General features: G+C 49.3%; 1 protein-coding gene across 1 annotated transcript in view; it reads left to right on the top strand.

The window, feature by feature from the left end:
- LOC138492896 (kyphoscoliosis peptidase-like) overlaps window positions 1-20,935 on the top strand; it is a 406,316-nt gene that overhangs the window by 233,947 nt on the left and 151,434 nt on the right. The window contains exon 5 of the mRNA XM_069620207.1: window positions 11,341-11,529. Coding sequence (XP_069476308.1) covers window positions 11,341-11,529 — 189 coding nt within the window. The remainder of the gene's footprint in view (window positions 1-11,340; window positions 11,530-20,935) is intronic.

The following is a 20,935-nucleotide window of genomic DNA, read 5'->3' on the forward strand; positions in this document are numbered from 1 at the left end:
GGGACTCTTCCCTTTCTCACTTTCGCCCAGAAGCTCACTGTCTCCAGAGCCCTGGTTCTCTCTAGACTGGACTACTGCAACAGCCTCTTCCTCAATCTGCCTTCCTCTACTCTCCACTCTCTGCGACTAATCCAGAATAGGACTCAAGCCGAGGGACCGTATCTCTCCAGCCCCGAAATCTTGAAATCTCTCCAGTGGCTCACGTGGCTGCAAGGATGAAGTTTAAGACCCTGTGCATTGTCCTCAAGGCTTTCTGGGGACGGGGCCCGCACTACATCCAAACCTCTCTTCCAAAAAAACGTCCTTCTCGAGCCCTTCGCTCAACTACCTCCAACTATCTAAGGGTTAGACGCTTCTCCAGGCAGAGAGTGGGAGGGGGGTAGATCTCTCTCCTATGCAGGTGCATCCCTGCCCCTATAAAACTTGAGCCGGACCACCTGGAGTTCTGGAAGCAGCTCAAAACTTCCTCTTCTCCTCTGCTTTCTCTCTCTCCCTCCCCTGCTGACTTACCTGACCTACCTGTCTGCTGTACTGGCTGGTTGCTTGGCTACCCTCAGAGTCTCACTGGGTACCAGGTTCTTTCTTGATCAGTCACCTTTGCACTGCCTCTGGGCCTACCACGCACTTAGGGGCTATAAATGTAACCCTACAGTCCCCTGTTCTCCTTGCACTACCCAGAGCCGTGCTGCCCTGGCTGCACTTACTCATTGCTGCCCTGTTTTCCTCTCCCTTCTCCCTTGCACTTCCCCCCTCTGTTTCCCCTTGCACTTCTCATTCTCGCACTTGCACGATCTGAATGGCACATCGCCTAGTAAGATTGTTTGACTTATCCTCCCTCTGTCTTCCCTCCCTTGTCTTGTTGCGCCTAGAAACACTTGTGTACAGGGGCGTTATAAATGACTTATATCATATCATATCCCTGGGCAAACAGGTCGGTGCAGTGGGGCTGCCAACTGGACTTCGGCTCCCTCCATTTGCCCTCAAGAACCGTCAAGACGCTGCTATCCAGGAACTTGCTGAAGATGTTGGAGTTGCGGTTGGCTGTTTCAGATCTCCTTCGGAAGTAGCAGGTTCTATTCCATTGTATTCTTGGTCCACAAACAGATCTGGTGGAATCCCTTGGGTTCTGAGAGGAACGGCATCTCTTGTCCCTCTAAGCAGTGCATATCAGGGGATCCACAACTCGGTAGCAAACAGGCTGAGCAGGGTGTTCCATCCAGGGTGTTGCAGAGGGAAGTGTTCCAGGGTCTCTGCAGGTGGTTGGGTGTCCCATGGTTGGATTTGTTTGTGTCCCACCAGTCAGCTCTGATGGGCCAGTTCTTCAATCAAGGCTAGCAGCCACAATTCCGGAGAGAATTGCCAGGATTCACACAACATGGAGCGAATAGCTGTATCTACTGCTACCCAAAACAATTGTATTAAGAGACAGGCCCATGTCACATGGATGAAATCCGCTGAGTCATAAGAGCTCCTAGCACAGCTGGCCGGTCTTTCCGGGTGGAATTTATGCAACCTCACGGGGAGTAGTATACCTGGTGCAGAAATGTATAATGGATTAAACGTAGACGGTTGCTCAATGAAAGAGACTTAGTTTGAGAGCATATCCGCTTCCACTGGCCATCCATCAGTGCTTTACCCATTGTCGACTCCCATCGTAAGCGGGGCATATTGATCTGGAGAGACCTCTGAGCTCTGATACTCCTATATATGATTGAAACCAATGATGTAGCGGAAATGGATGTAGTCACATATTGTAGTGTTGGGGGGGTCAGGGGCACCTGTGGGAAGTTTGGCCAAATAGCCCTGATTGCCTCCCGTAGTTGGAAATACCAAAACATAGTTAGCCCATCCCACACCCCTCTAGTTTTCAGATCTGCCCAGGTAATTAGGTGACCATCCACTACCAGATCTCCCAATGCGTGTATCCCTAGCCTTTCAAAGGGTATTTGAAAGATCTTTCATGGGTAATTGGCATATCCCTGACCCTGTATATAGCAAATATGGGGGAGTAGGGCGATATCTTTGCAGTAATATTCAGCACTTTATGCCATGCCTTGCACATATTTAAAATCAGCTGCATCTCAGTTCTGGGACATGTAGGAGGGGGTCTGCACAGCAGCCCTTTCAAGTCATCAGGGTATGTGATAGCCTTTTCAAGACAGACATGAGGGAGATCAGGCGAGGGGGACTACCACCATATGGAATACTGAACTTGTGTGGCCAGGAAATATATATATGAATCAGGATATTCCAACCCTCCAAAATCATAGGGCAATGTCAAAACCTCAAGTGATACTCTGGCCTGTCTACCAGCCCAAATCAGACGTGACAACAGTTTACATGCTGTGGACCAGAAGCTAGAGGGGGGACAGACTGGGACGTTATTAAATATATATAAACACTTCAGAAGTATAACCATCTTGTCCAGAGAGATCTGGGCCGCTTGCGAGATGGGCAACAATATCCAGGCCTCACCCCTGTCCTCCAAGTACTCCAAAGCTTTCAAATAAAGCACAGTTTGGTCGGGGTTGTGTTTAGATATATACACAAATATTGCAAGCCATCAGGTCACCATCTAAATACTTCAAAAATATCTCCATGTTGGATGATGGGTGTTAAGCGCAGAACCTCCGATTTTGATCAGTTGATCCCCAAGCCGGACACTTCACAGAATTGCTGAATCACCTGTACAACTGGTTATAATTTCTCACTTGGATGTTTTAAATACAACATATCGTCTGCGTAAAGCAATACAACAGAAGCATGAGAGTAAAGTTCACACCGCGATGTACATGATTCTCCCTAAGGAAACAAGCAAGGGGTTCAATACCGAGGGAAAATAGAATAGGGAACAATGGGCAACCCTGTCTTGTGCCTCTTGTTGAAGCTATATATTCTGACATTAATCCATTGGCATACACTGCTGCTTCGGGCCCTGCGTATAGCAGGCGTATCCAACAGAGGAAAACAACACCCAGCACAAAGCGTCTCAGGACCTCGAAAAGAAAGGGCTACTCTACTGAATCAAAGGCCTTTTCTGCGTCCAAGGCAGCAACCACTATGGGAATTTCAGTATTCACGTTGTGCATAAGCGTGAACAATCGTCATAGATTGTTCTGAGTGGACCTGCCTGGGATGAAGCCCGCCTGGTCTGGGTGCGCCAGGTCAGACACGTGCGGAAGAAGGCGATCAGGCAAGATTTTCGCTAGAATTTTATTGTCTGTATTAATTAGGACAGTGGTCTATACGACTTGCACTTCGAGGGGTCTTTATTCTGTTTCGGCCGTACCGTTATGATCGCCGTTCTGGTGGATTCGGGTAGAGTACTCGAGTTAAAGGCTTCCTTGTACATACTGCATATATGTGGGATAATCAAGTCTCGTATTCCTTATATAGTTCTGCGGTGGGCCATCTATACCCAGCGCCTTGCCATTAGGGAGGGGGAGGATAGTGGTACGTATTTCTCTCTCTGACAAGGGTCCATTCAACAGTTTCCGCAGTGTCGGTTCGAGCCAACCCAAGGTAACCTGATCCAGATATTGCTATATGGCCAACTTTGATAAATTGTGACCTATATAATTGTTTGTAATATTTCCTAAATGTCTCACAATCACTAATGGATCCCTACGCTCTCCCTGGATTTTCGATCTCGACGATATCTGCTAGTTGACACTCTTGTCTAATAGCCCATTCCAACGTGCGAATAGGGCGGTTCCCTTCCCCATACGCTGCTGCCCTAACTGGGTCTCCCAGGAATCTCTCCTCCCATTCCATAAGGATGTGTAGGTCTTCCCGTTTAATTCTTAGGGATTCCCGAGCCATGGGGCTATCATGTAGAACCTGTTGGTCTTCCAAATCTTTGATTTCCCATTCAGTGCTAAATATCGATCTACGAATTTCCCTCAATACTCTGCCCTCTCTAGACATACAACACCCTCTGATGTTTACTTTAAAGTCTTCCCATACTATTCTATCATCCGATACCGACCCCGCCTTTATCTCAAAGAAGGTTTGTATGTCCTGTCTAATATTATCATGGAAAAGAGCATCCTCCAGCGCTCGTGCCCTAAACCGCCTCCTCAGACACCTCAGGGGTTGTGGGGGACAGGAGAAGAGAACTTTCACCGGGGAATGATCTGACAGGGAGTGTGGCAGGATTTGTGCCTCCTCAATGGAATGGAGCATGTTTGAGGAGACCATGACATAATCAATCCTAGAAGAGCTAGCATGGACTCCAGAATAAAATGAATATTCCCTGGAAGTAGGGTGCATTACCCTCCAAGCATCATACAATCTATGATATTCTGCAATGTCCAGCCATCTAGTCACCCGGGGGAGTCTGTGTTTGGGGCATAAATATTTATAATGAGCACACGGAGGCCAAGTACCTCCACTGCAAGCAGTAAAAAGTGCCCCTCACAGTCACAGATTTGATTGTGGAGCTTAAATGCTAGTGACCGGTGTATATACATAGCTACTCCACGTGAATGAGTAGAGAATGAGGAGCTGCATCTATGTACTCCCCAACCAGGTAAGTTAGGAAGTTTACCATCTGGGCCAAATGTGTCTCCTGTAAACACAGAACATTCACACCGTGGTTCCTGGCATAGTTTGCAATTAGTCAGGGATTTTTTGTGATTTGTGAAGCCCTGTATGTTCCATGACAGTAACGAGGTACTATTCTCTGGCTGCACTTTTCGTGAAGAAGTCATTGCTGTACCTGCCATCTCACATGAGCGTATTGTGTACCCCCAATAGATTGTCTGTTCCACAGGGACCCAACTTGGTCATCCAGTTTGAGAAGTGTAACAAAGCTAAACAGTGCACCATATTTGCCGTTAAAACCTAACCCACAACCCTGCCGCCCATCCCCCAAAACCCCACTCACACCAAAAACCAAAACCAACCGGCCTTACCCCCATAACAAAACAACTCAGTCAAGCAACTGAAACATTCAACACCCGCAGTGTCTGCGGCAACCGGGCGCTCTAGGCAACAACAGGCTCTGGTGGCTTGGAGCCCTCACCACAACATATTCAACTCCCGGAGGGCAGTCATGGAACCACATCATAGTGTGCTTTACTCAGCGCAGGCATACCTAAACTGCAACGCCAGTGCTCAGGCCCCCAGTGGAGAACCAGGAGCAGGCTACATAAGGTTGCAGTAATTATTCTGTAGCTCCACAGCCCCGCCAGAGTCGGGCAGCTCTAGGGCAAAGCGTATCACCGTTTCAGGAGATGTGAAAAAAAGTGCCTTCCCATTGTGTGTCACACGTAGCTTGGCAGGGAGCAGCATTGCATAACTGATGCCCTTCTGGCGCAGCGTGTCCTTTGCAGATTGAAATGTTTTCCTCTGTTCCTGCACCTGGGGGCTGAAGTCAGGAAACAGACGGATCGCTTCCATGCCCCCAACGAAGGGTGCCCTTATCTCTGGCAGCTCGAAGAAGTACATCTCTATCATGGTAGTTGAAGATGCGTGCTATTATGGGTCTCTCAGCTGCCCCGGGAGGAGGTTTAGCAGCCAGTGAGCGGTGTGCACTTTCACAAAAAACATCTTCGAGACTGGGGGGTCATCCAGAACTTCCAAGGGTAGTTTCTCAATGAATTGCTCCATGTTTTCAATGTGTGTGGACACCGGAATCACAAGAATATACGCATTGGTGCGTTGGGACCTCCCCTCCAAGTCATCGTTTTTGGCTGCTATTTTCTTCATGGTTTGCTGCAGTATGAATACCTCTCGTTGCAGGATAGTAACCTTGTCCTCGCCCTCACTGATCTCTGCCTCGGTCATATGGTTACACAGTTTGTCTAGCTGCACAGTGGATATGTCTACTTTACAAGTAAGTGCGTCCATTTTTGTGCCCAGCGTATCCGTACTGTTTTTAAGGGCCACCAGAGTCTGATTAAGAGCAGCTACATAGAGCTGAAAGAGGCCTGGGACGGCGGGCGAGGCTGGAACTGGTGCCTCAGACCTGGCAAATTGATACATTTTTGCTTGCTTCTTTGGATTCACCATGAAGCGCTTCACCACTTAGGGGTTGGGGGATCAAGGTTCCTCAATATATGTCAGTTGTGGAGGTAGTAGCACAGTAGGTACAGGATCATTGGTACAGCTATGGGACTGTGTATGTGTTAGGCAGAATCATATGCTGTACCCTTTGGGAACACCGCACGCAATTAAGACTACAAGTGCAAGTACAAATTCACCTTTGGTACAAGCCTGTACTACACAGTAAAGTGGTAGCAATGGCTGAGCAGCCAGACTTATCTCAAGAGTAAAGTGAGCAGTATCAGAAGTTACACAAATGACAGCAGTTACTATGGTTCAAACAAACAATGATTCAAGGTTTCTGAATAAAAGAATATACATTTATTTACACCATCTGTTATACAACAGTTCACTATTATAAAGCAGCAGAAAATCACAACCCTAATGCACTACAATAACCCCCAATCAATTCTGGACAAGTTAGGCTCAAAATGAAGTATGAGCAAAATGGCACTCCAGTAATTTAAAAGGAAGAAAAGGCAAAGTTATCAACAATCAAGCAGCGCCAACAAGTAATAGGCAGGGCAATCTAGAAAAGGCTCACTACAACTAGGATTCAAGTCAATAGGCCTGGGCCAATGTTAATGGTTCAGAGTCTTTTCAGAGGATCACACAGTTCAGAGTAGTTTGCGGTTAAGTCTTTGCCAAGAGTTCAAAACAAAGTTGGTCGGAAGAAAAGTTATTCAAACGGGTAGAGAAGGACAAGCCTTCGGAGAGGCAAAAGATTTCGAACACTTTCACCGTGGTCGGACGGAACAAACGACCGAATTGGCACAGTACCTTAAATGAAGAAGAATGCTGTAGCTGAAGCAGTGGTTACTGGCAGTTCCTGCAGGGTCACGGTTCCTGAAGCGACTGTCGTGGTGACAAGAAGGAGGAAGACTGGAGGGTCCTGCACTGCCCAGGGAAGAAGCCAGCAGCAGAGCAAAGCGTTGAATAAAAGGTGCACTTCTTAAAGCCCAAACAGGTTCCGTTCCTCCTGGCTATCCGGTTCACTGCAGCTGTGCACAGCAAATTCGACCAGGAGAGGAAGGCCGGTGTTTGTTGTGTGGTGAGCTGGTTGGTCCCATCAATCTCAAAGGAAGAAGATTCCTTGCAGATCTTCACTGTTGTCTGAGTTTCAGGGGATTCGGACCTGCAGCAGGGCTTCACCGGGATGTCCAGTAGCCGCAGCAGTCCTCTTTCTTCAGCTCCTGGTTGGTTCTCTCGTTCCAATGGCGACTCTGACTTCCAAGTCCCAGAGACCTGCTTTTAAGCAGTTTTCCCCCATTCACACAGCCCGGACAGCCACCTAGCCAATCAAACTAGAGAGCGACTGGGGTCTCCAAGGAGACCCTGTGAAGGGTGCCTCAAACCCCTCCCTCACATCTTGTTCACCCAGACAATCAGGCGCCTAAGGAGGGCTTCAGTGCAGACGGCCGCCAAAGGACGGCGAACAAAGAAACCAAACCTGGTTTAGCGTGCAGAGTAAAACACATGAAAGACCTTTACAAAAAGAAATGGCGAATAAACCCGACCGGAACCAAATAAAAATAAAAGGGGTCCAGCAGATTAGAGTTCGAGGCTACCACCATGGCCTCTAACAGTACCGGGGCTATTTTCATAGCTCGCAGTAAAATAAAAATGGTAGCTACCACTGCCACCAGCCAAATCTTAGAGAAAGGGGAACAAAATACTGTTCCATGAGAATCAGACAGAAAGGGATAACTATTAACCCTTCTAGAACTGTATTGGAAGATAGGTTGTACTAGGTCTGTAGATTTAAAAAAGACTAGTAAAGTTAATGGCAACTTTACATGTTCTCGGAGACAGTAGTCAGTCCCAGAAAATGGAGTTTAAAGTGGGAAGTCTAAAAAGAAAACCCTGTGTCACAGCACTAAAGGTGCTGTGTGACACGGTGGTCGGTCATTTTTTCAACAACAAAAAATGTCGAATGTCAATAATGTCGAAAAAATAATGTAAAAAAAAAAAAGTTGAATTTCTTTTTTTTAAATTATATATTTATTTTGGGGTCCGGGAATAAAAAAAAATGGGTAAAACCAAAAAAAAATTTAAAAAAGGGGGGTTGGGGGGGAGCACCCCCATTTCGAATAAAAAACGTAATAAAAAAATGTGACTTTTTTTTCCGAAAAAATGACTTTCGACATTTTTGTATTCGAAAAAATGACTATAAACCGTGTGACACACAGTAAAAAGATGATGCCTATGGAGTGGGTGAGACTCCATAGTCCATGAGCACAAAATGTACAACACACAGAAAAACACATGTAAGAGTGGGAAAAAGGGCTCACACTCTTACCAGGTGAAAAAAATGAATCCTAGAAATCCAGCAAAGCTGCTGAGGGACTCAACAGGTAAGGGAAATTAGCCATTCTGGAGAATTCTCCCTAACAGTATGCTACAGCCCGCCTGCAGGACTCACTCAGTTCCACTGTCCCTCCACAACTCAGGCTAGGATATGTTACCCAGCGTCTCTGAAAGGGTCTGGTCAGCCGAGCCACCAATTTCACCACTTGTGTCTGTCAGTGGTGAGCGCACTGCCCAGGACAGGTGTGAGGGGCACTTTCTCTGAGTCTCGAGGTGCCGTTCACCGGTGTAAAGTCCACCCCCAGGGACCAGCCTCCCCTCACTGTGCTCTACACGGTGTCAGAGGAGTTACTTATGGGATGACCAGGCGGGGAGCTGGCGAGCCGCAGGGGTACCAGCTCCATGGCACACTGAGGAGACACTGAGCCGGTACCATGGGGGCTAGTCATAGCTGAATGGGAAGGGGGCCACCCGGCATCCCGCCGATGTTGCGGGGCCCGCAGACACTCAGTGCCACAGGTAGAGATCCTCCGGGGGCTGGAGGGGTTGCCAATCCATGCCTCAGAGTGGGTGCTGTCTGCGTTCTTCCCGATCCTCACCCTCGCTCCAGGCGAGGGACCGGAGTGCACTGCAGCCCTGGGGTGGCGGGGGGGCACACCCACTCCCATGGCAGAGCCAAGCACAGGACCCAGCGGAGAGAGCCCACCGCCCGATGTGGAAAGAGGAGTTACGACGCAGCCTGTGGGGTACACCATCAGAGGCTCCTGGCTCCCCATGCAGGCTGCAGGCAGCCTGTTCAGTCAGCCGGTAACCGGGCGCAGGGCTCCGATCTTCTTCAGGCAGTACACCAAGGCAGTTCGGGTGTCCAATGCAGCTATTAGCGAGGTTGTACCCTTCCAGGAAATGAGGATTAGTAGAAGGATTGCAGGCTCGAGCCGCAGCGCTCTCATGCTGCAGCCATTCCCATTGTCACGCAACAGCACCCCCCAAGTGTCTTCTAAATTTCACCCATCTCAGGAGGTGGTGCTTCCTGATTTTTTTCCTAATCCAGCTACCTCTGACAAATGGAGTCGTTGGATGGCTGCAGGGATGTGTTGATCTACTTGGCTCGTTCCCAACCTCTTTGGAAGGTGGACAATCTCTTTGTCACTTTTCTGGGCCCTAAGCCCGGGCTGAAGGCCTTGGTCCCGACCATCATTAGATGGGTCCGGGAGGCTATTCTTCTGGCATATCAGTCAATGGGGGGTTCCCTCTCCTGGGCGGTAGCAGGGCCACTCCACTAGGGCCATGGCTACCTCCTGGGTGAAGGTGCAAGGGGCTCGTTTGCTGAAGTTTGTCAGACGGGCACGTGGGCCTCTCCTAATCCCTTTGTCCAGCACTATTGATTGAATCTGTATCAGGTGGGTGCTGGGTCTTTTGGTTCTTAGGTTCTGGGCGTTGGTGCTTTCTAGGTCTCTGCTTCTGTTCTTGTGAATTAAATGGTGTTGACCTTTTGCATTTCATTTTCTGGTGTGTCTGGTTCTTTCCCATTTAGCTGGCCACCTTTGGTATACCTCACACGTGAGTACTGGGATGAGGAAGCAGGACTGGAGGTAATGGGGGGATTACTTATTGGTAATCTTCATTACTCCTACTCCTACTCTTCCTCATTGCAATACTTCAGTCCCGCCTCTCCTTCCCGACTTAGATGAATGGGGCTGTGCTTCGGTATTGTTACTGTGGCCAGTCGGGTGAGTAGGCTGATATTCCCTGGCAAGGGGTGGACCCAAAGGACTTTAGAAATAGAAAAGGATTCCTGGAGGAGGTAGGACACCTCACATGTAAGTACTGTGACGAGAAAGAGTGGGTCTAGGAGTAATGAAGATTACGGTAAGTCATAGCTCTCAACTCACACGCTTTTGGCGGGTGTCACCCGCCTTGTAAAGGGCTGACTCACCCGCCAAGCCTCCTGCACGCCCATTCATTCCAATGGGCCTCTCACCCGCCAAAAACAAAATCGGGTGATTTCACCCGCCTTTGCAACACAAATGGTTGAGAGCTATGCGGTAAGTAAGCCTCCCATTTAGCTGCCTTGTTGCTTGTTCAGTAGAGCAGCTTTTGCTCTAAGTGACTGACTGCAAGCATAAATATTAAATTCTCTGGTTTGGAAAGATCTGCTATGCTTCTTAACACTTTGCATGTTCATCCAAGAATGAGATATGCTTCGGTTTACAAGAAAATGCAAACATTCACAAACATTGGGGCACAAGGGCAATGCTTTATTAAGCTCTTTTTGGACGTTTTTAAGTCCAGAGAAAACAACAAACTCAAAAAAAGATAGAAGTCTGGAAGTCAAAGGCTTCCATGAAATGCAATATGCATAACTTCTAGTTGTGGAGCCTCATACGTATTCTCATGCTTGTTGGCGGTCATCCGTTGTTCCTCTTGAGCATCCAACAGAGTCGCTCCCTGCAATCCTGGTGCCTACAGTGGCAGTATTATAAATCCATTTTGATGCTCTGGCTTACATGCCTATTTTCGGCACAATTACTGCCAGCAGTATTACTGCGCAGTAATTGCGCTGAAAATTCCCCATTAAGTCCAATGGACTCAATGGGGAATGGGGAGTAACGGTTAGTGCCCAACCCATGGTCTGGCGGTAATACCGCCAGACGGGTGGGCGCTAAGGCAAATAAAGTTGGACGGTATCCAAGCCGGGATACCGCCCAACTCGTGATGAGGCACTAAAACTTTTAAAATATAGGTGAGCATTCTGCGTGGCCCCTTAACCTAACTATTGCCTTTCATTTGTGTTTGTCTTTGCAATCGGTTCCCTGTAAAAATGTAATCATGGCAGTGTTTTTACATTAAAAAAATAATTGACTTTGACTTTTTTAAATGCACAATTGTATGACTTCCTCTGTAATATTGGTAACTAAAGTTCTGCTGTCCGGTGCCCTTTTATTGTATGTTTAAGGAAGTTTTAACATTTTCTTTCCTTTTCAGTGCTGCCAAAGTAAAGTGTATGCTGATTCCGGGCAATGGCAGAGGACACAGTTTCAGAAAAGGCCAAACACTTTCTGGGGAAAGCAATCACGCTTGGAATGTAGTGTACCTGGATGAAAGATGGCACTTGCTGGACTGTACCTGGGGAGCAGGGAATGTCAATGACACCCATACTGAGTTTAAGTTTGGGTAAGTCGCAGTCTGTTCTCAGTGTTATATTGCGACCGGGTATGTCCTGGTGCATGTCACAGGTCCCATGGTGTGGAAGAAAGACACGGGAGACTATGGTTGCTCTCCTGGCGGGGCCCAGCTTCGGAGTTCCCCGGAAAACATTGGCCACGCCCCTTTATTGCTGCCCGTCACCACCTGACGGTGATGTGTCAGGAGTGCGCAGTGGAGGGGGTTTACATCGTCAAACAAACAACAACTATTGGTATTCAAGTTCACGTGAGTGTCTTGCCTTACGAGCAGGCACAGGCTTTCAGTCTCACCGGCGGTGCTGGTGCTGCACGCAGACGTACCTCTCACTGCATCTGGTTGGCGCCAGTGTGGGGCTGACTTCTTCATGAGTCATTTCTTTTTCAGGTGATGTTATTATTGGGGTTGTCGCTTGCTCTACTTGGGGTGGTGTTTCTTCCTCTTCAGTGAACTCTAGGAGTCTGCAAGGGCTTCCGTTTCTTTCCTCAGTGTTTGCTGTTGTTGACTGGCCGGGGCTTTCAGACCACACTTGCTGCAGTAGTTTCTTAAACCATAAAGGAGTTTCAGGAGATCATGTCTGGCCCTCGCCTGCGGTGTCCAGGCTGCCTCATCTATCCACGAGCGTCCATGGTGTGTCGTTGAATGTCAGCCTCACAGCCTCTTTCCCTTCCGCACGCCGAAGCGTGAGGGTCTCTTGGCTCCCCCTCCTTTGGCCCGACCCTGCAATGAGCCCAGATCTTTTGAATGCTACAATAGCCTTTTCCTGAAAGCTAAGACCTTTTTGGGTTTGTGGGGTTTGAGAAACCAGACAGTGTCCCACCCACTAGTCCCCGGGGATCTTTCATCCAGGTGGGCAGGACATGGCCATCGCTTTTGGATGCAGTTCCTGGGGGTGGACCAGTGTGGAAGGATCACCTGGGTGAGGGGTCTTCGGGGAATGGAAGTGGGACACCGGATGATGAGCCACAGTTTCCCTTTCCCTATAAGACTTTTACCCCATCCAAACAGGTAGGATATTTAGGAATTTTACCCCTCTTTTACAACGCAAACACTTTCACACAGACAGCCTACTATGGGAGAAAACAGACTAACACCCGAGCAGTATACCTGATGTGTCCCAATTCAATGGTCAGGCAAGGTCAGGCAATTATGGACCATCACACACACCTGACTTCCATCAAGCTTCCCCACACAGATAAAAGGCAGAGCACGGGAGCACACTGTGAGCGAGGCAAATCACATGAGGAAACAGCAGTTTTGAGACAGCAGCTGAACAAGAGAAGAAAGATGGTACAACAGGAGGTGATCGCAAGGAGGGAAGTTCCCTTTCCCTTTTTTCGACAGGGAACCATTACTTTCAAGAAACCTTGGGAATACGAAGCGTAACACCAGGAAAGCAAGCTGAAGAATCCTGCATTGTGTGTCAGAGATACCCGGGGCCCTCCCGCGTCAATAATCAAGGCAGGGAGATGCAGCGGCCGCAATGGTACCGTCCTTGGCTCCAAGAACAAAGCAGCATCAATGAAATCAACACAGCCAGTGAGTTGGGGAGGCCGATACAAGACTGGTCTGTGTTGAAGCAAAGGTTGCAAGCAGCAACATTGTATGGCGAGCACTGGAACAAACATTGTTAAAACACGTGTGATCAGAGACACAAGTAAAGTTGAACTGCTGATGAGAGATTGAACTTTAAAAGCAAGATACAATACCTTTGACAGAGAGGTCCGGCTCCGCGTGGGTGCTCAATCGAAGGTCTCTGGGAGGTATCCAACTGAGAAGTGGCAAAAGTGAAAGTGAGAAAAAGGTTATATCAAGAAAAGAACGAGTAATTGAATCAGAGTGGTCCTGTGATGGGTCGAGCAAAATCCTGCGCACAGTCGAAAATGTTCAATTTTGATGAAGTAGAGAACGTTTGGAAAAGTAGATAAATTTGGTCCGAGCCTACTGGAGGGAGACCAATTGAAGGTTTTGTGTTAAAGTGGGTCTGGCGGAGTGGGACCCGAGGTGAACAGAAAATCACCAGAGAATTTGTAAATGTGAAATCCTAAGAAGAAACTAACTTTAACGTTTGTTGTGTTGCATCAGGCCCTTTGAAATAACAGAGTTTGAATGGCAAAGAGACTTTGGCACAGAAGACCCTGATGTTGAGGTTTTGAACTGAATCCTCGTTCTAGAGAAGCCAGAGAGTGTGCTAAGTTTGAGTGCGCCGCCTTGTCCTGTGCTGAAAACGTGGGTAAGGGAAACCAACGTCTTGAATATCCTGACATATCATTCTTTTGAATAACTTTGTTCCCCACACTAATTGTATTTAGAAGTAAGGATTGGCAATAGGCTTATTAGTATAGGCCCTTTCATCTAGACAGACTCGACTAGGACTAGGTTATTATTTTTTGATGGTCGTAGCTTGCTCCCATCTTTAGATTTAGGATTAGATAGGCATTTTATAAACCCAATTGAAGTTCAATAAACACCCTTGAACTGTGATCACTTGTGTCTGTCTTACTGTTGGATACCATGCCTTCTTTACATATGTTGTCAGATGCGGGATGCGACTCAATTGAGACAAATTGGGAAACCCTAATATTCTAGAAGCTTAGTCATGGAGCCTCAGATCCCTCTATCACCATGAAAGAATCCATAGGCATTGATATATGTAGCAGCAGAAAAGCTACTATCTCTCCAGGGAAAAGAGGACTGATTCCCACAGACTTAGTCCTAATACCCCCTCCTTGGTGTTAAATAAGACTGGCTTCAAAATCTGGCCTGGCCTGGAAGTTTGGTCTGGATGTCCTAGCGGACGTCATAGATCCCAACTTCTGCTGAGACATAAAGGTTCTCCTACAGAACCATGGCGAAACTTCATTCAAAGTACATCGTGGGGACAAAATTGCACAAAGAATTCTTGAAAGGGTTCTATTTCCCTGTTTTTTAGGGAGAGGACCAGAAGAAACTGAAGAGGTACCTTAGGGTTTGGGGAAGCAGATGAATCATTTAACACTGACGCAAAGAGGAAAGAAGAACCTACCATCCTTCCCAATAAAGCCTTTGCCCAGCAAAATGATCCAGCACTCTCAGAGGCTTTCTTGCAGGTGATTCCTGAAGGGGAAGGATTAGAGATGGGAAGTCCCTTTTTCTACCTAAGGCAAGGATTACTGTATAGAAAGGAAACCTCCAGAGAAGGCCTAGTAAAACTCAGTAATCCCCAAAACCCATCGGAAGATCATTCTAGAGACTGCACATTCGAGGGGATTGGGCCCTCCGACGTATTCCATATCTATGACAGTAATCACCACAGCTGTGCTGCTTCGGAAAATCTTTCGCCGTCTGCGTCCAGCGTCAAAGACGTCGATACACCGTCCTTGAGGACCTCCTCCGACGGCCGACGTCACCAGGTGTATTAAGTAGGACTCACGACGCCGTAGCCTCAGTTCCGTTTCTTCCGCGAATGTGTTCGCTTCGGAGATCTCGGTGCGCCTCAACTCTTTGGAGTTTCTGTTCTTTCGGTTCCTCGAACCTGTTTGTTTTGTGTAGTATTATCGGGATTCAAGAAGTGTGGGGACTGCGGGTCCAAGATGTCAGTGACGGACTTGCACAATGCCTGCCTCTGGTGCCTCGGGGAGGCCCACGACATGGATGATTGTGTCGACTGCCAGTCGCTTATGTCCAAGGCCTTGCAGGAACATAAGAAGAAGCTGTCGGTCGGTAAATTGTCCAAGTCCCTGAAGGCGAGGTCCACTGGGCTTTTGACGGACGATTTGAGGGGCGATTCTCTGCATCGTAGTTGTAAATCTAGTGGCTCTCGGTCCCAGAGTGGGTCCCGCCACTCCTCTGCCTCTTTGAGGCACTCCCGGAAGTGCTGTCATCGGTCGCCTTCCCGGTCCTCATCCGAGGACTCTGCCCGTCGGCGGATTTCTTATCCCACCAAGCGTTCCTCTCCGGAGGAATGGGCTTCCTTCGGGAAGAAAATGTTGGCGATTCTTGATTCGCAGGGCACTGGTCTGTCCGCGCCTCCGAGTGGAGTCGGCCGTGACCGTACTAGAGACACTGCTCGCTCGCCTTTGGGCTCGGGTGGTCGGCACGATTCGCAGGAACGGTCCTGCTCGGACAAGGGGAATCGTTCCAGTCATGCCCAATCCAGGTCCCGGTACTGGACGCCCTCGAGCCCGTGTGCAGCTGTGAAGTCTTCGAAGAAGACGTTGATGCCGGTGGCACCAAGGTCATCGATGGACTCTCTCGAGGCTCCGCCTCCGCGGAAGTCATCGGCGCCATCGGCGCCCAGGCTGTCGAAGGACATGCTCAGGGCTCCGCCCTCGAGGCCTGTGGCGAAGCCGTTGATGCTGTCGGCACAGCGCTCGACGTCGACGCCAATTCATTTGACGTCAACGCAGTTTTATTCGACGCCCTCGACGCCTTTCGAGGGTGTGGTGTCGGAGGTACCCCGTGGCATGGGGGAACCCCCTAGAAAGGGTCTGGCCAAGGCAAAACATGTCTTTCTCCCTTATTCAATGCCCGCTTTCCAACCTATGGAGTATATTTCCGAGGTGGAAAAGGGTTCTGAAGATGGGTTGGTTCCTGACATGGTACCAGATGAGATTCTTTCTGGTCATAGCCAGACTGAGGACCTGCGTCAGTCACTGCATGACGCCAGTGGTCTGGCCACCTCTCCGGAGGTGGAGTTCTGTCGGCCTGAGCCTGGCACCCATGCCGAGTCATCATACCGGCGCCTTATGTCGAGGGTCACAGACTACTTGGGGTGGTCGGCGCCCCCAGTTGATTTTGTGCAGGATGACCTGACGGATATCCTCAACCAAGGTTCACCCACTGACCCGGTACTGCCATTCCATATGGCTCTGCAAAGAAGGGTGGCAGTGGCTTGGACTGCTCTGGAGAGTCTCCCGGCAGTGGGCAAGTCTTTGCCGCGAAAATACATCCCAGCCAGTTATGACCCCTGCTACTTGACCACGCACCCCACTCCGGAGAGTTTGGTGGTGCAGGTGGCTACGGCCCCAGCAAAGCAGGCGTCGTATCCTACCATCCCTCCTGATAGGGACGACAAGCGTTTTGATGGCTGGACGAAGAAAGTGTTTTCTTCAGGGGGTATGGCTTTTCAGGCAGCCAAGTCCGTATGTGCCTTGTCACGTTTCACGCACACTCTGTGGAGCTGTATTTCCTTAGCGGCTGAACATATTCCCAAGGGGACGAACGGGATGGTTTTCTTGCTATTATTCAGGATGGCAAGGATGCCATGTGTGAGTCTGTTCCGTCGGGTTTGGACATGGCAGACTGTGTCAGCTGGTCCATGGCAGCAAGCACCGTGATACGCAGGTTTGCTTGGTTGAGGAAGTCGGGGTTTGCTCCTGATGTGCAAGCCAGGCTCCTCAACATGCCCTTTGATGGTGAACATCTTTTTGGCAGCAAGGCTGACGAGAGCCTTGAGAGGTTGCAGACATCCAAAGCTGCAGCAAAGTCGTTGGGCGCTGCAGTCCGCCAACCTCTGCCTTTTCGTCCTAGGGGACAGCAATGGAGGGGAGGTTCCTTTCGTTATTACTCATCCTTTAATAAAGCGAGAGGAGCTGCAAGTCAAAGGGGCAACCGTAGGAGTGCCAGAGGTGGAAAACAAGGTACTTGAGGTGCCAAGGCCACGCGAGCAGTTGCCTCTTTGCCCTCAGGCAACGCTGCAGCCGCTTCTGCTCAGTCATGAGGCCCATGCTTCGCCGGTTGGGGGAAGGCTGGCGCAGCATCTTGTAGAATGGCGTGCCATTACTTCAGATGTGTGGGTTCTGGAGATCATAGCCCACGGCTACTGTCTTCCTTTCCGGCAGAGGCCTCACGACAATCCACCAGGGAATCTCTCTTTGAAGAGTCCGGATCCGCTCCTTGCTCAGGAAATTCAATCCCTGCTGGAGAAAGGCGCCATAGAGCTGGTGCCTCTAGCGGAGAGGAACAAGGGATGGTATTCCCCTTATTTTTTGATTTCGAAGAAAGACGGGGGATTGAGACCCATCATGGACTTGCGCGGTTTGAACAAACTCCTCAGGAAGGACAAGTTCAAGATGGTTACTCTCTCTCAAGTCCTCCAGGCCCTTCAGCTTCTTGGTGTTGGTGTCTCTCGACCTGAGGTTCGTGGTTGGCACTCGCACTTTCAGTTTCGGGTCCTGCCGTTCGGATTGACCTCCGCCCGAGGGTTTTCACCAAGCTCATGGTGTTGGTGGTGGTGGTGGTGGTGGCAGCGTATCTCAGGAAAGGGGGGATTCACCTCTTCCCTTACCTGGACGATTGATTGATCAGGGCGCGCTCTCCCGAGCAAGTCCTGGATCATCTGTCCGTCACCTGCCACTCTCTTCACAAGCTGGGCTTCTCCCTCAACTTAAAGAAGTCCCACTTGATGCCAACTCAGCGGCTCCAGTACATCGGAGCAGTCCTCAACACGTCCCTGGGGCAGTGTTTTCCTCCCCAGGTGAGGGCTCACCACATTCAGCAGATGGTGCACAAGTTTCAACATGCCCAGAGTCTCCCAGCGTTCGAGTTCTTGAGGTTACTCTGCCTCATGGCATCCTGCATTCTTCTGGTGCCAGAGGCCAGGTTGCGGATGAGATCTCTGCAATGGGCTCTCAAGCTCCAGTGGTCTCAGTCCTCCGGCGGGATGTCGGACCTCGTTCAGGTGCCGCCCTCGATCGCCCAGGATCTTCTGTGGTGGGCCGACGAAGGCAATGTGATGAGGGGTGCTCCATTTTGGCTACCCTGGACAGAGGTGACGATTGTGACGGGCGCACCCCTCACGGGATGGGGAGCTCATGCCAACGAGTTGACAGTCAGCGGTCGTTGGTCTCCGTCGGAGTCCAGACTCCATATCAATCTGTTGGAGCTGAAGGCCGTCAGGCTTGCCCTGAAGGCTTTTCTGCCGACTGTGCGAGGAAAGATTTTCCTGATTCTGACGGACAACACGGTGGCCATGCACTATCTCAACAAAAAGGGGGGGGCAGGGTCACTTCCTCTGTGCAGGGAGGCGATGCAGCTCTGGTTCTGGGCCATCCAGCAGGAAATTTCAATCTCGGCAGTTCATCTGGCCGGAGACGAAAACGAGATGACGGACACTCTGAGCAGGCAGAGCACGATCTCTCACGAGTGGGAGCTGGCTCAGGAGATTCTCCTGGAGATCTTCGCCCTTTGGGGGGACCCCTCAAGTGGCTCTCTTCACCTCCAGTGTCAACCGCAAGTGTGAAAGGTTCTGCTCGCGGGAATTTCCTCCAAGAGGAGCATTAGGGGATGCGTTTGTGGTGGAGTGGTCCTTCCCGCTGCTGTACGCGTTTCCTCCAGTCCCTGTCATTCTGCAAGTGCTGCAGAGGTTACAGAGGGTCGGTTCCCGGATGATCCTCATTGCTCCAGCATGGACCCGGAGGACGTGGTACCCGGACCTTCTGGACTTGTCCATCTGCCCTCCACGTCGTCTTCCCTACCGAGACGATCTGCTCTCACGGGAGGGGGCTCAGGTTCTCCATCCAGAGGTCAGATCCCTCAACCTTCATGCTTGGCTTCTGAAAGGTTGAGGTATAAGGATTGGGACCTCCCTGAAGACATGATGGAGGTGTTGCTTTCGGCCAGACGGCCGGCAACAAAGTCCCTGTATCGTTGCCGTTGGAGAAAGTTCTGCGACTGGTGCAGGGTTCAGAATGTGGATCCTTTTTCATGTGACATTCCTGTCGTTCTGTCTTTTATGCTTTCTTTGGCCCACAAGGGCCTGCAAGTGGGTACCCTTAAAGGTTACCTGGCGGCGCTGTCTATATTTAAGCGCTCGTCTGAGGAGTGTTCTTATTTTAAAATCCCTTTAATTTCTCAGTTTCTGAAAGGGCTCACTAATGTGTTCCCTCCGTCACCTTTCCAGGTGCCTGGTTGGGATCTGAACCTTGTTCTCAAGTTTCTAATGGGTGCTCCCTTTGAGCCTTTGCTTTCTTGTCCTTTGAGACTGTTAACCCTTAAAACTGTGTTTTTAGTTGCGGTCACTTCCGCTCGCAGAGTGAGTGAGTTACAGGCACTTTCAGTTCAGCCACCCTTCACTGTGTTTCATAAGGACAGGGTTGTCCTTAGAGTTCGTCCTTCCTTTCTTCCGAAGGTGGTGTCGGAATTCCATTTAGGCCAGAAGGTTATTCTTCCGGCCTTTTATCCTCCTCCACATCCTGGTAAGGAAGAGGAGAGGCTCCATAGGCTGGATCCTAGGAGAGTTTTAAGCTTCTACATTTCACGCATTTCCCGGGTCAGAGTGGACGATCAACTCTTTATTGGTTACGCTGGAAGGCATTTGGGACAAGCTGTTACTAAGCAGACTTTGTCTCGATGGATCATCTTGGCAATTGCCGAATGTTACCACTTGGCGGGTAAGGACCCTCCGGTAGGCTTACGGGCCCATTCTACCAGGGGTATGGCTGCCTCTACTGCCCTGCAGAGGGGTGTTCCTATTCGTAATATCTGTGATTCAGCCACCTGGGCTTCGGTCCATACTTTTGTACGTCACTATTCCCTTACCTGCCCCTCTGAACCCTTTACCAATAATAGACGTCCCTTTCTCCCGAATTGGGATGGATATCATTGGACTGTTGGAAACCTCTTGACTGGGTAACAAATATGTCCTCATAATCGTTGATTACGCTACCCGATACCCAGAGGCATTCCCCATGCGGAACAACACAACACAACAAATTTGAAAACATTTATTGCCATATTTTTCCAGGGTTGGTTTCCCCAAGGAAATTCTAATGGATCAGGGACCCAATTTTATGAGCAAACTCATGGGTGAAGTCAAGGAATTGCTCCATATTTCCACCTTAAGAGCCTCAGTTTACCACCCCAAATGGACAGATTGGTAGAAAGATTTAACAAAACACTTAAGACGATTCTAAGAAAGTTGGTAGACAAGGACGGGAAAGACTGGGATTGCATGATTCCCTGGGCCCTATTTGCAGTAGGAAAGACCCCTCAGGCATCCACCGGATTCTCTCCTTTCAAACTACTTTATGGTAGAGAACCAAGAGATGTCCTAGACATGCTCCGGGAGACCTGGGAAGAAAGAGACAAGGAACCTATTCCCCTCTCACAAATAGCCAGCCGATTGTGAGAGCATATGAAACTTGTTCGAAATCTTGTCTATACTCACATGGAAAAAGCCCATGCACAACAAAAGTTCACCTACAACAAGAATGTAAACTTAAGATCTTTTTCGATAGGACAAAAGGTATTAGTCCTCTTACCTACTCCTGAAAATAAACTTGTCTCAAACTGGCATGGGCCATATGAATTACTAGAGCAAACAGTGAACAGTACCAATAAAATAACCCAACCTGACAGGAAACAAAAGGTACCCAGTCATTTTACCAAAAATAAAACAAAGGGGTAAGTTTTACCG

This window comes from Ambystoma mexicanum, chromosome 10 (genome assembly GCF_040938575.1).
Source record: "Ambystoma mexicanum isolate Mex_15411 chromosome 10, UKY_AmexF1_1, whole genome shotgun sequence".
Taxonomy (NCBI): domain Eukaryota; kingdom Metazoa; phylum Chordata; class Amphibia; order Caudata; family Ambystomatidae; genus Ambystoma; species Ambystoma mexicanum.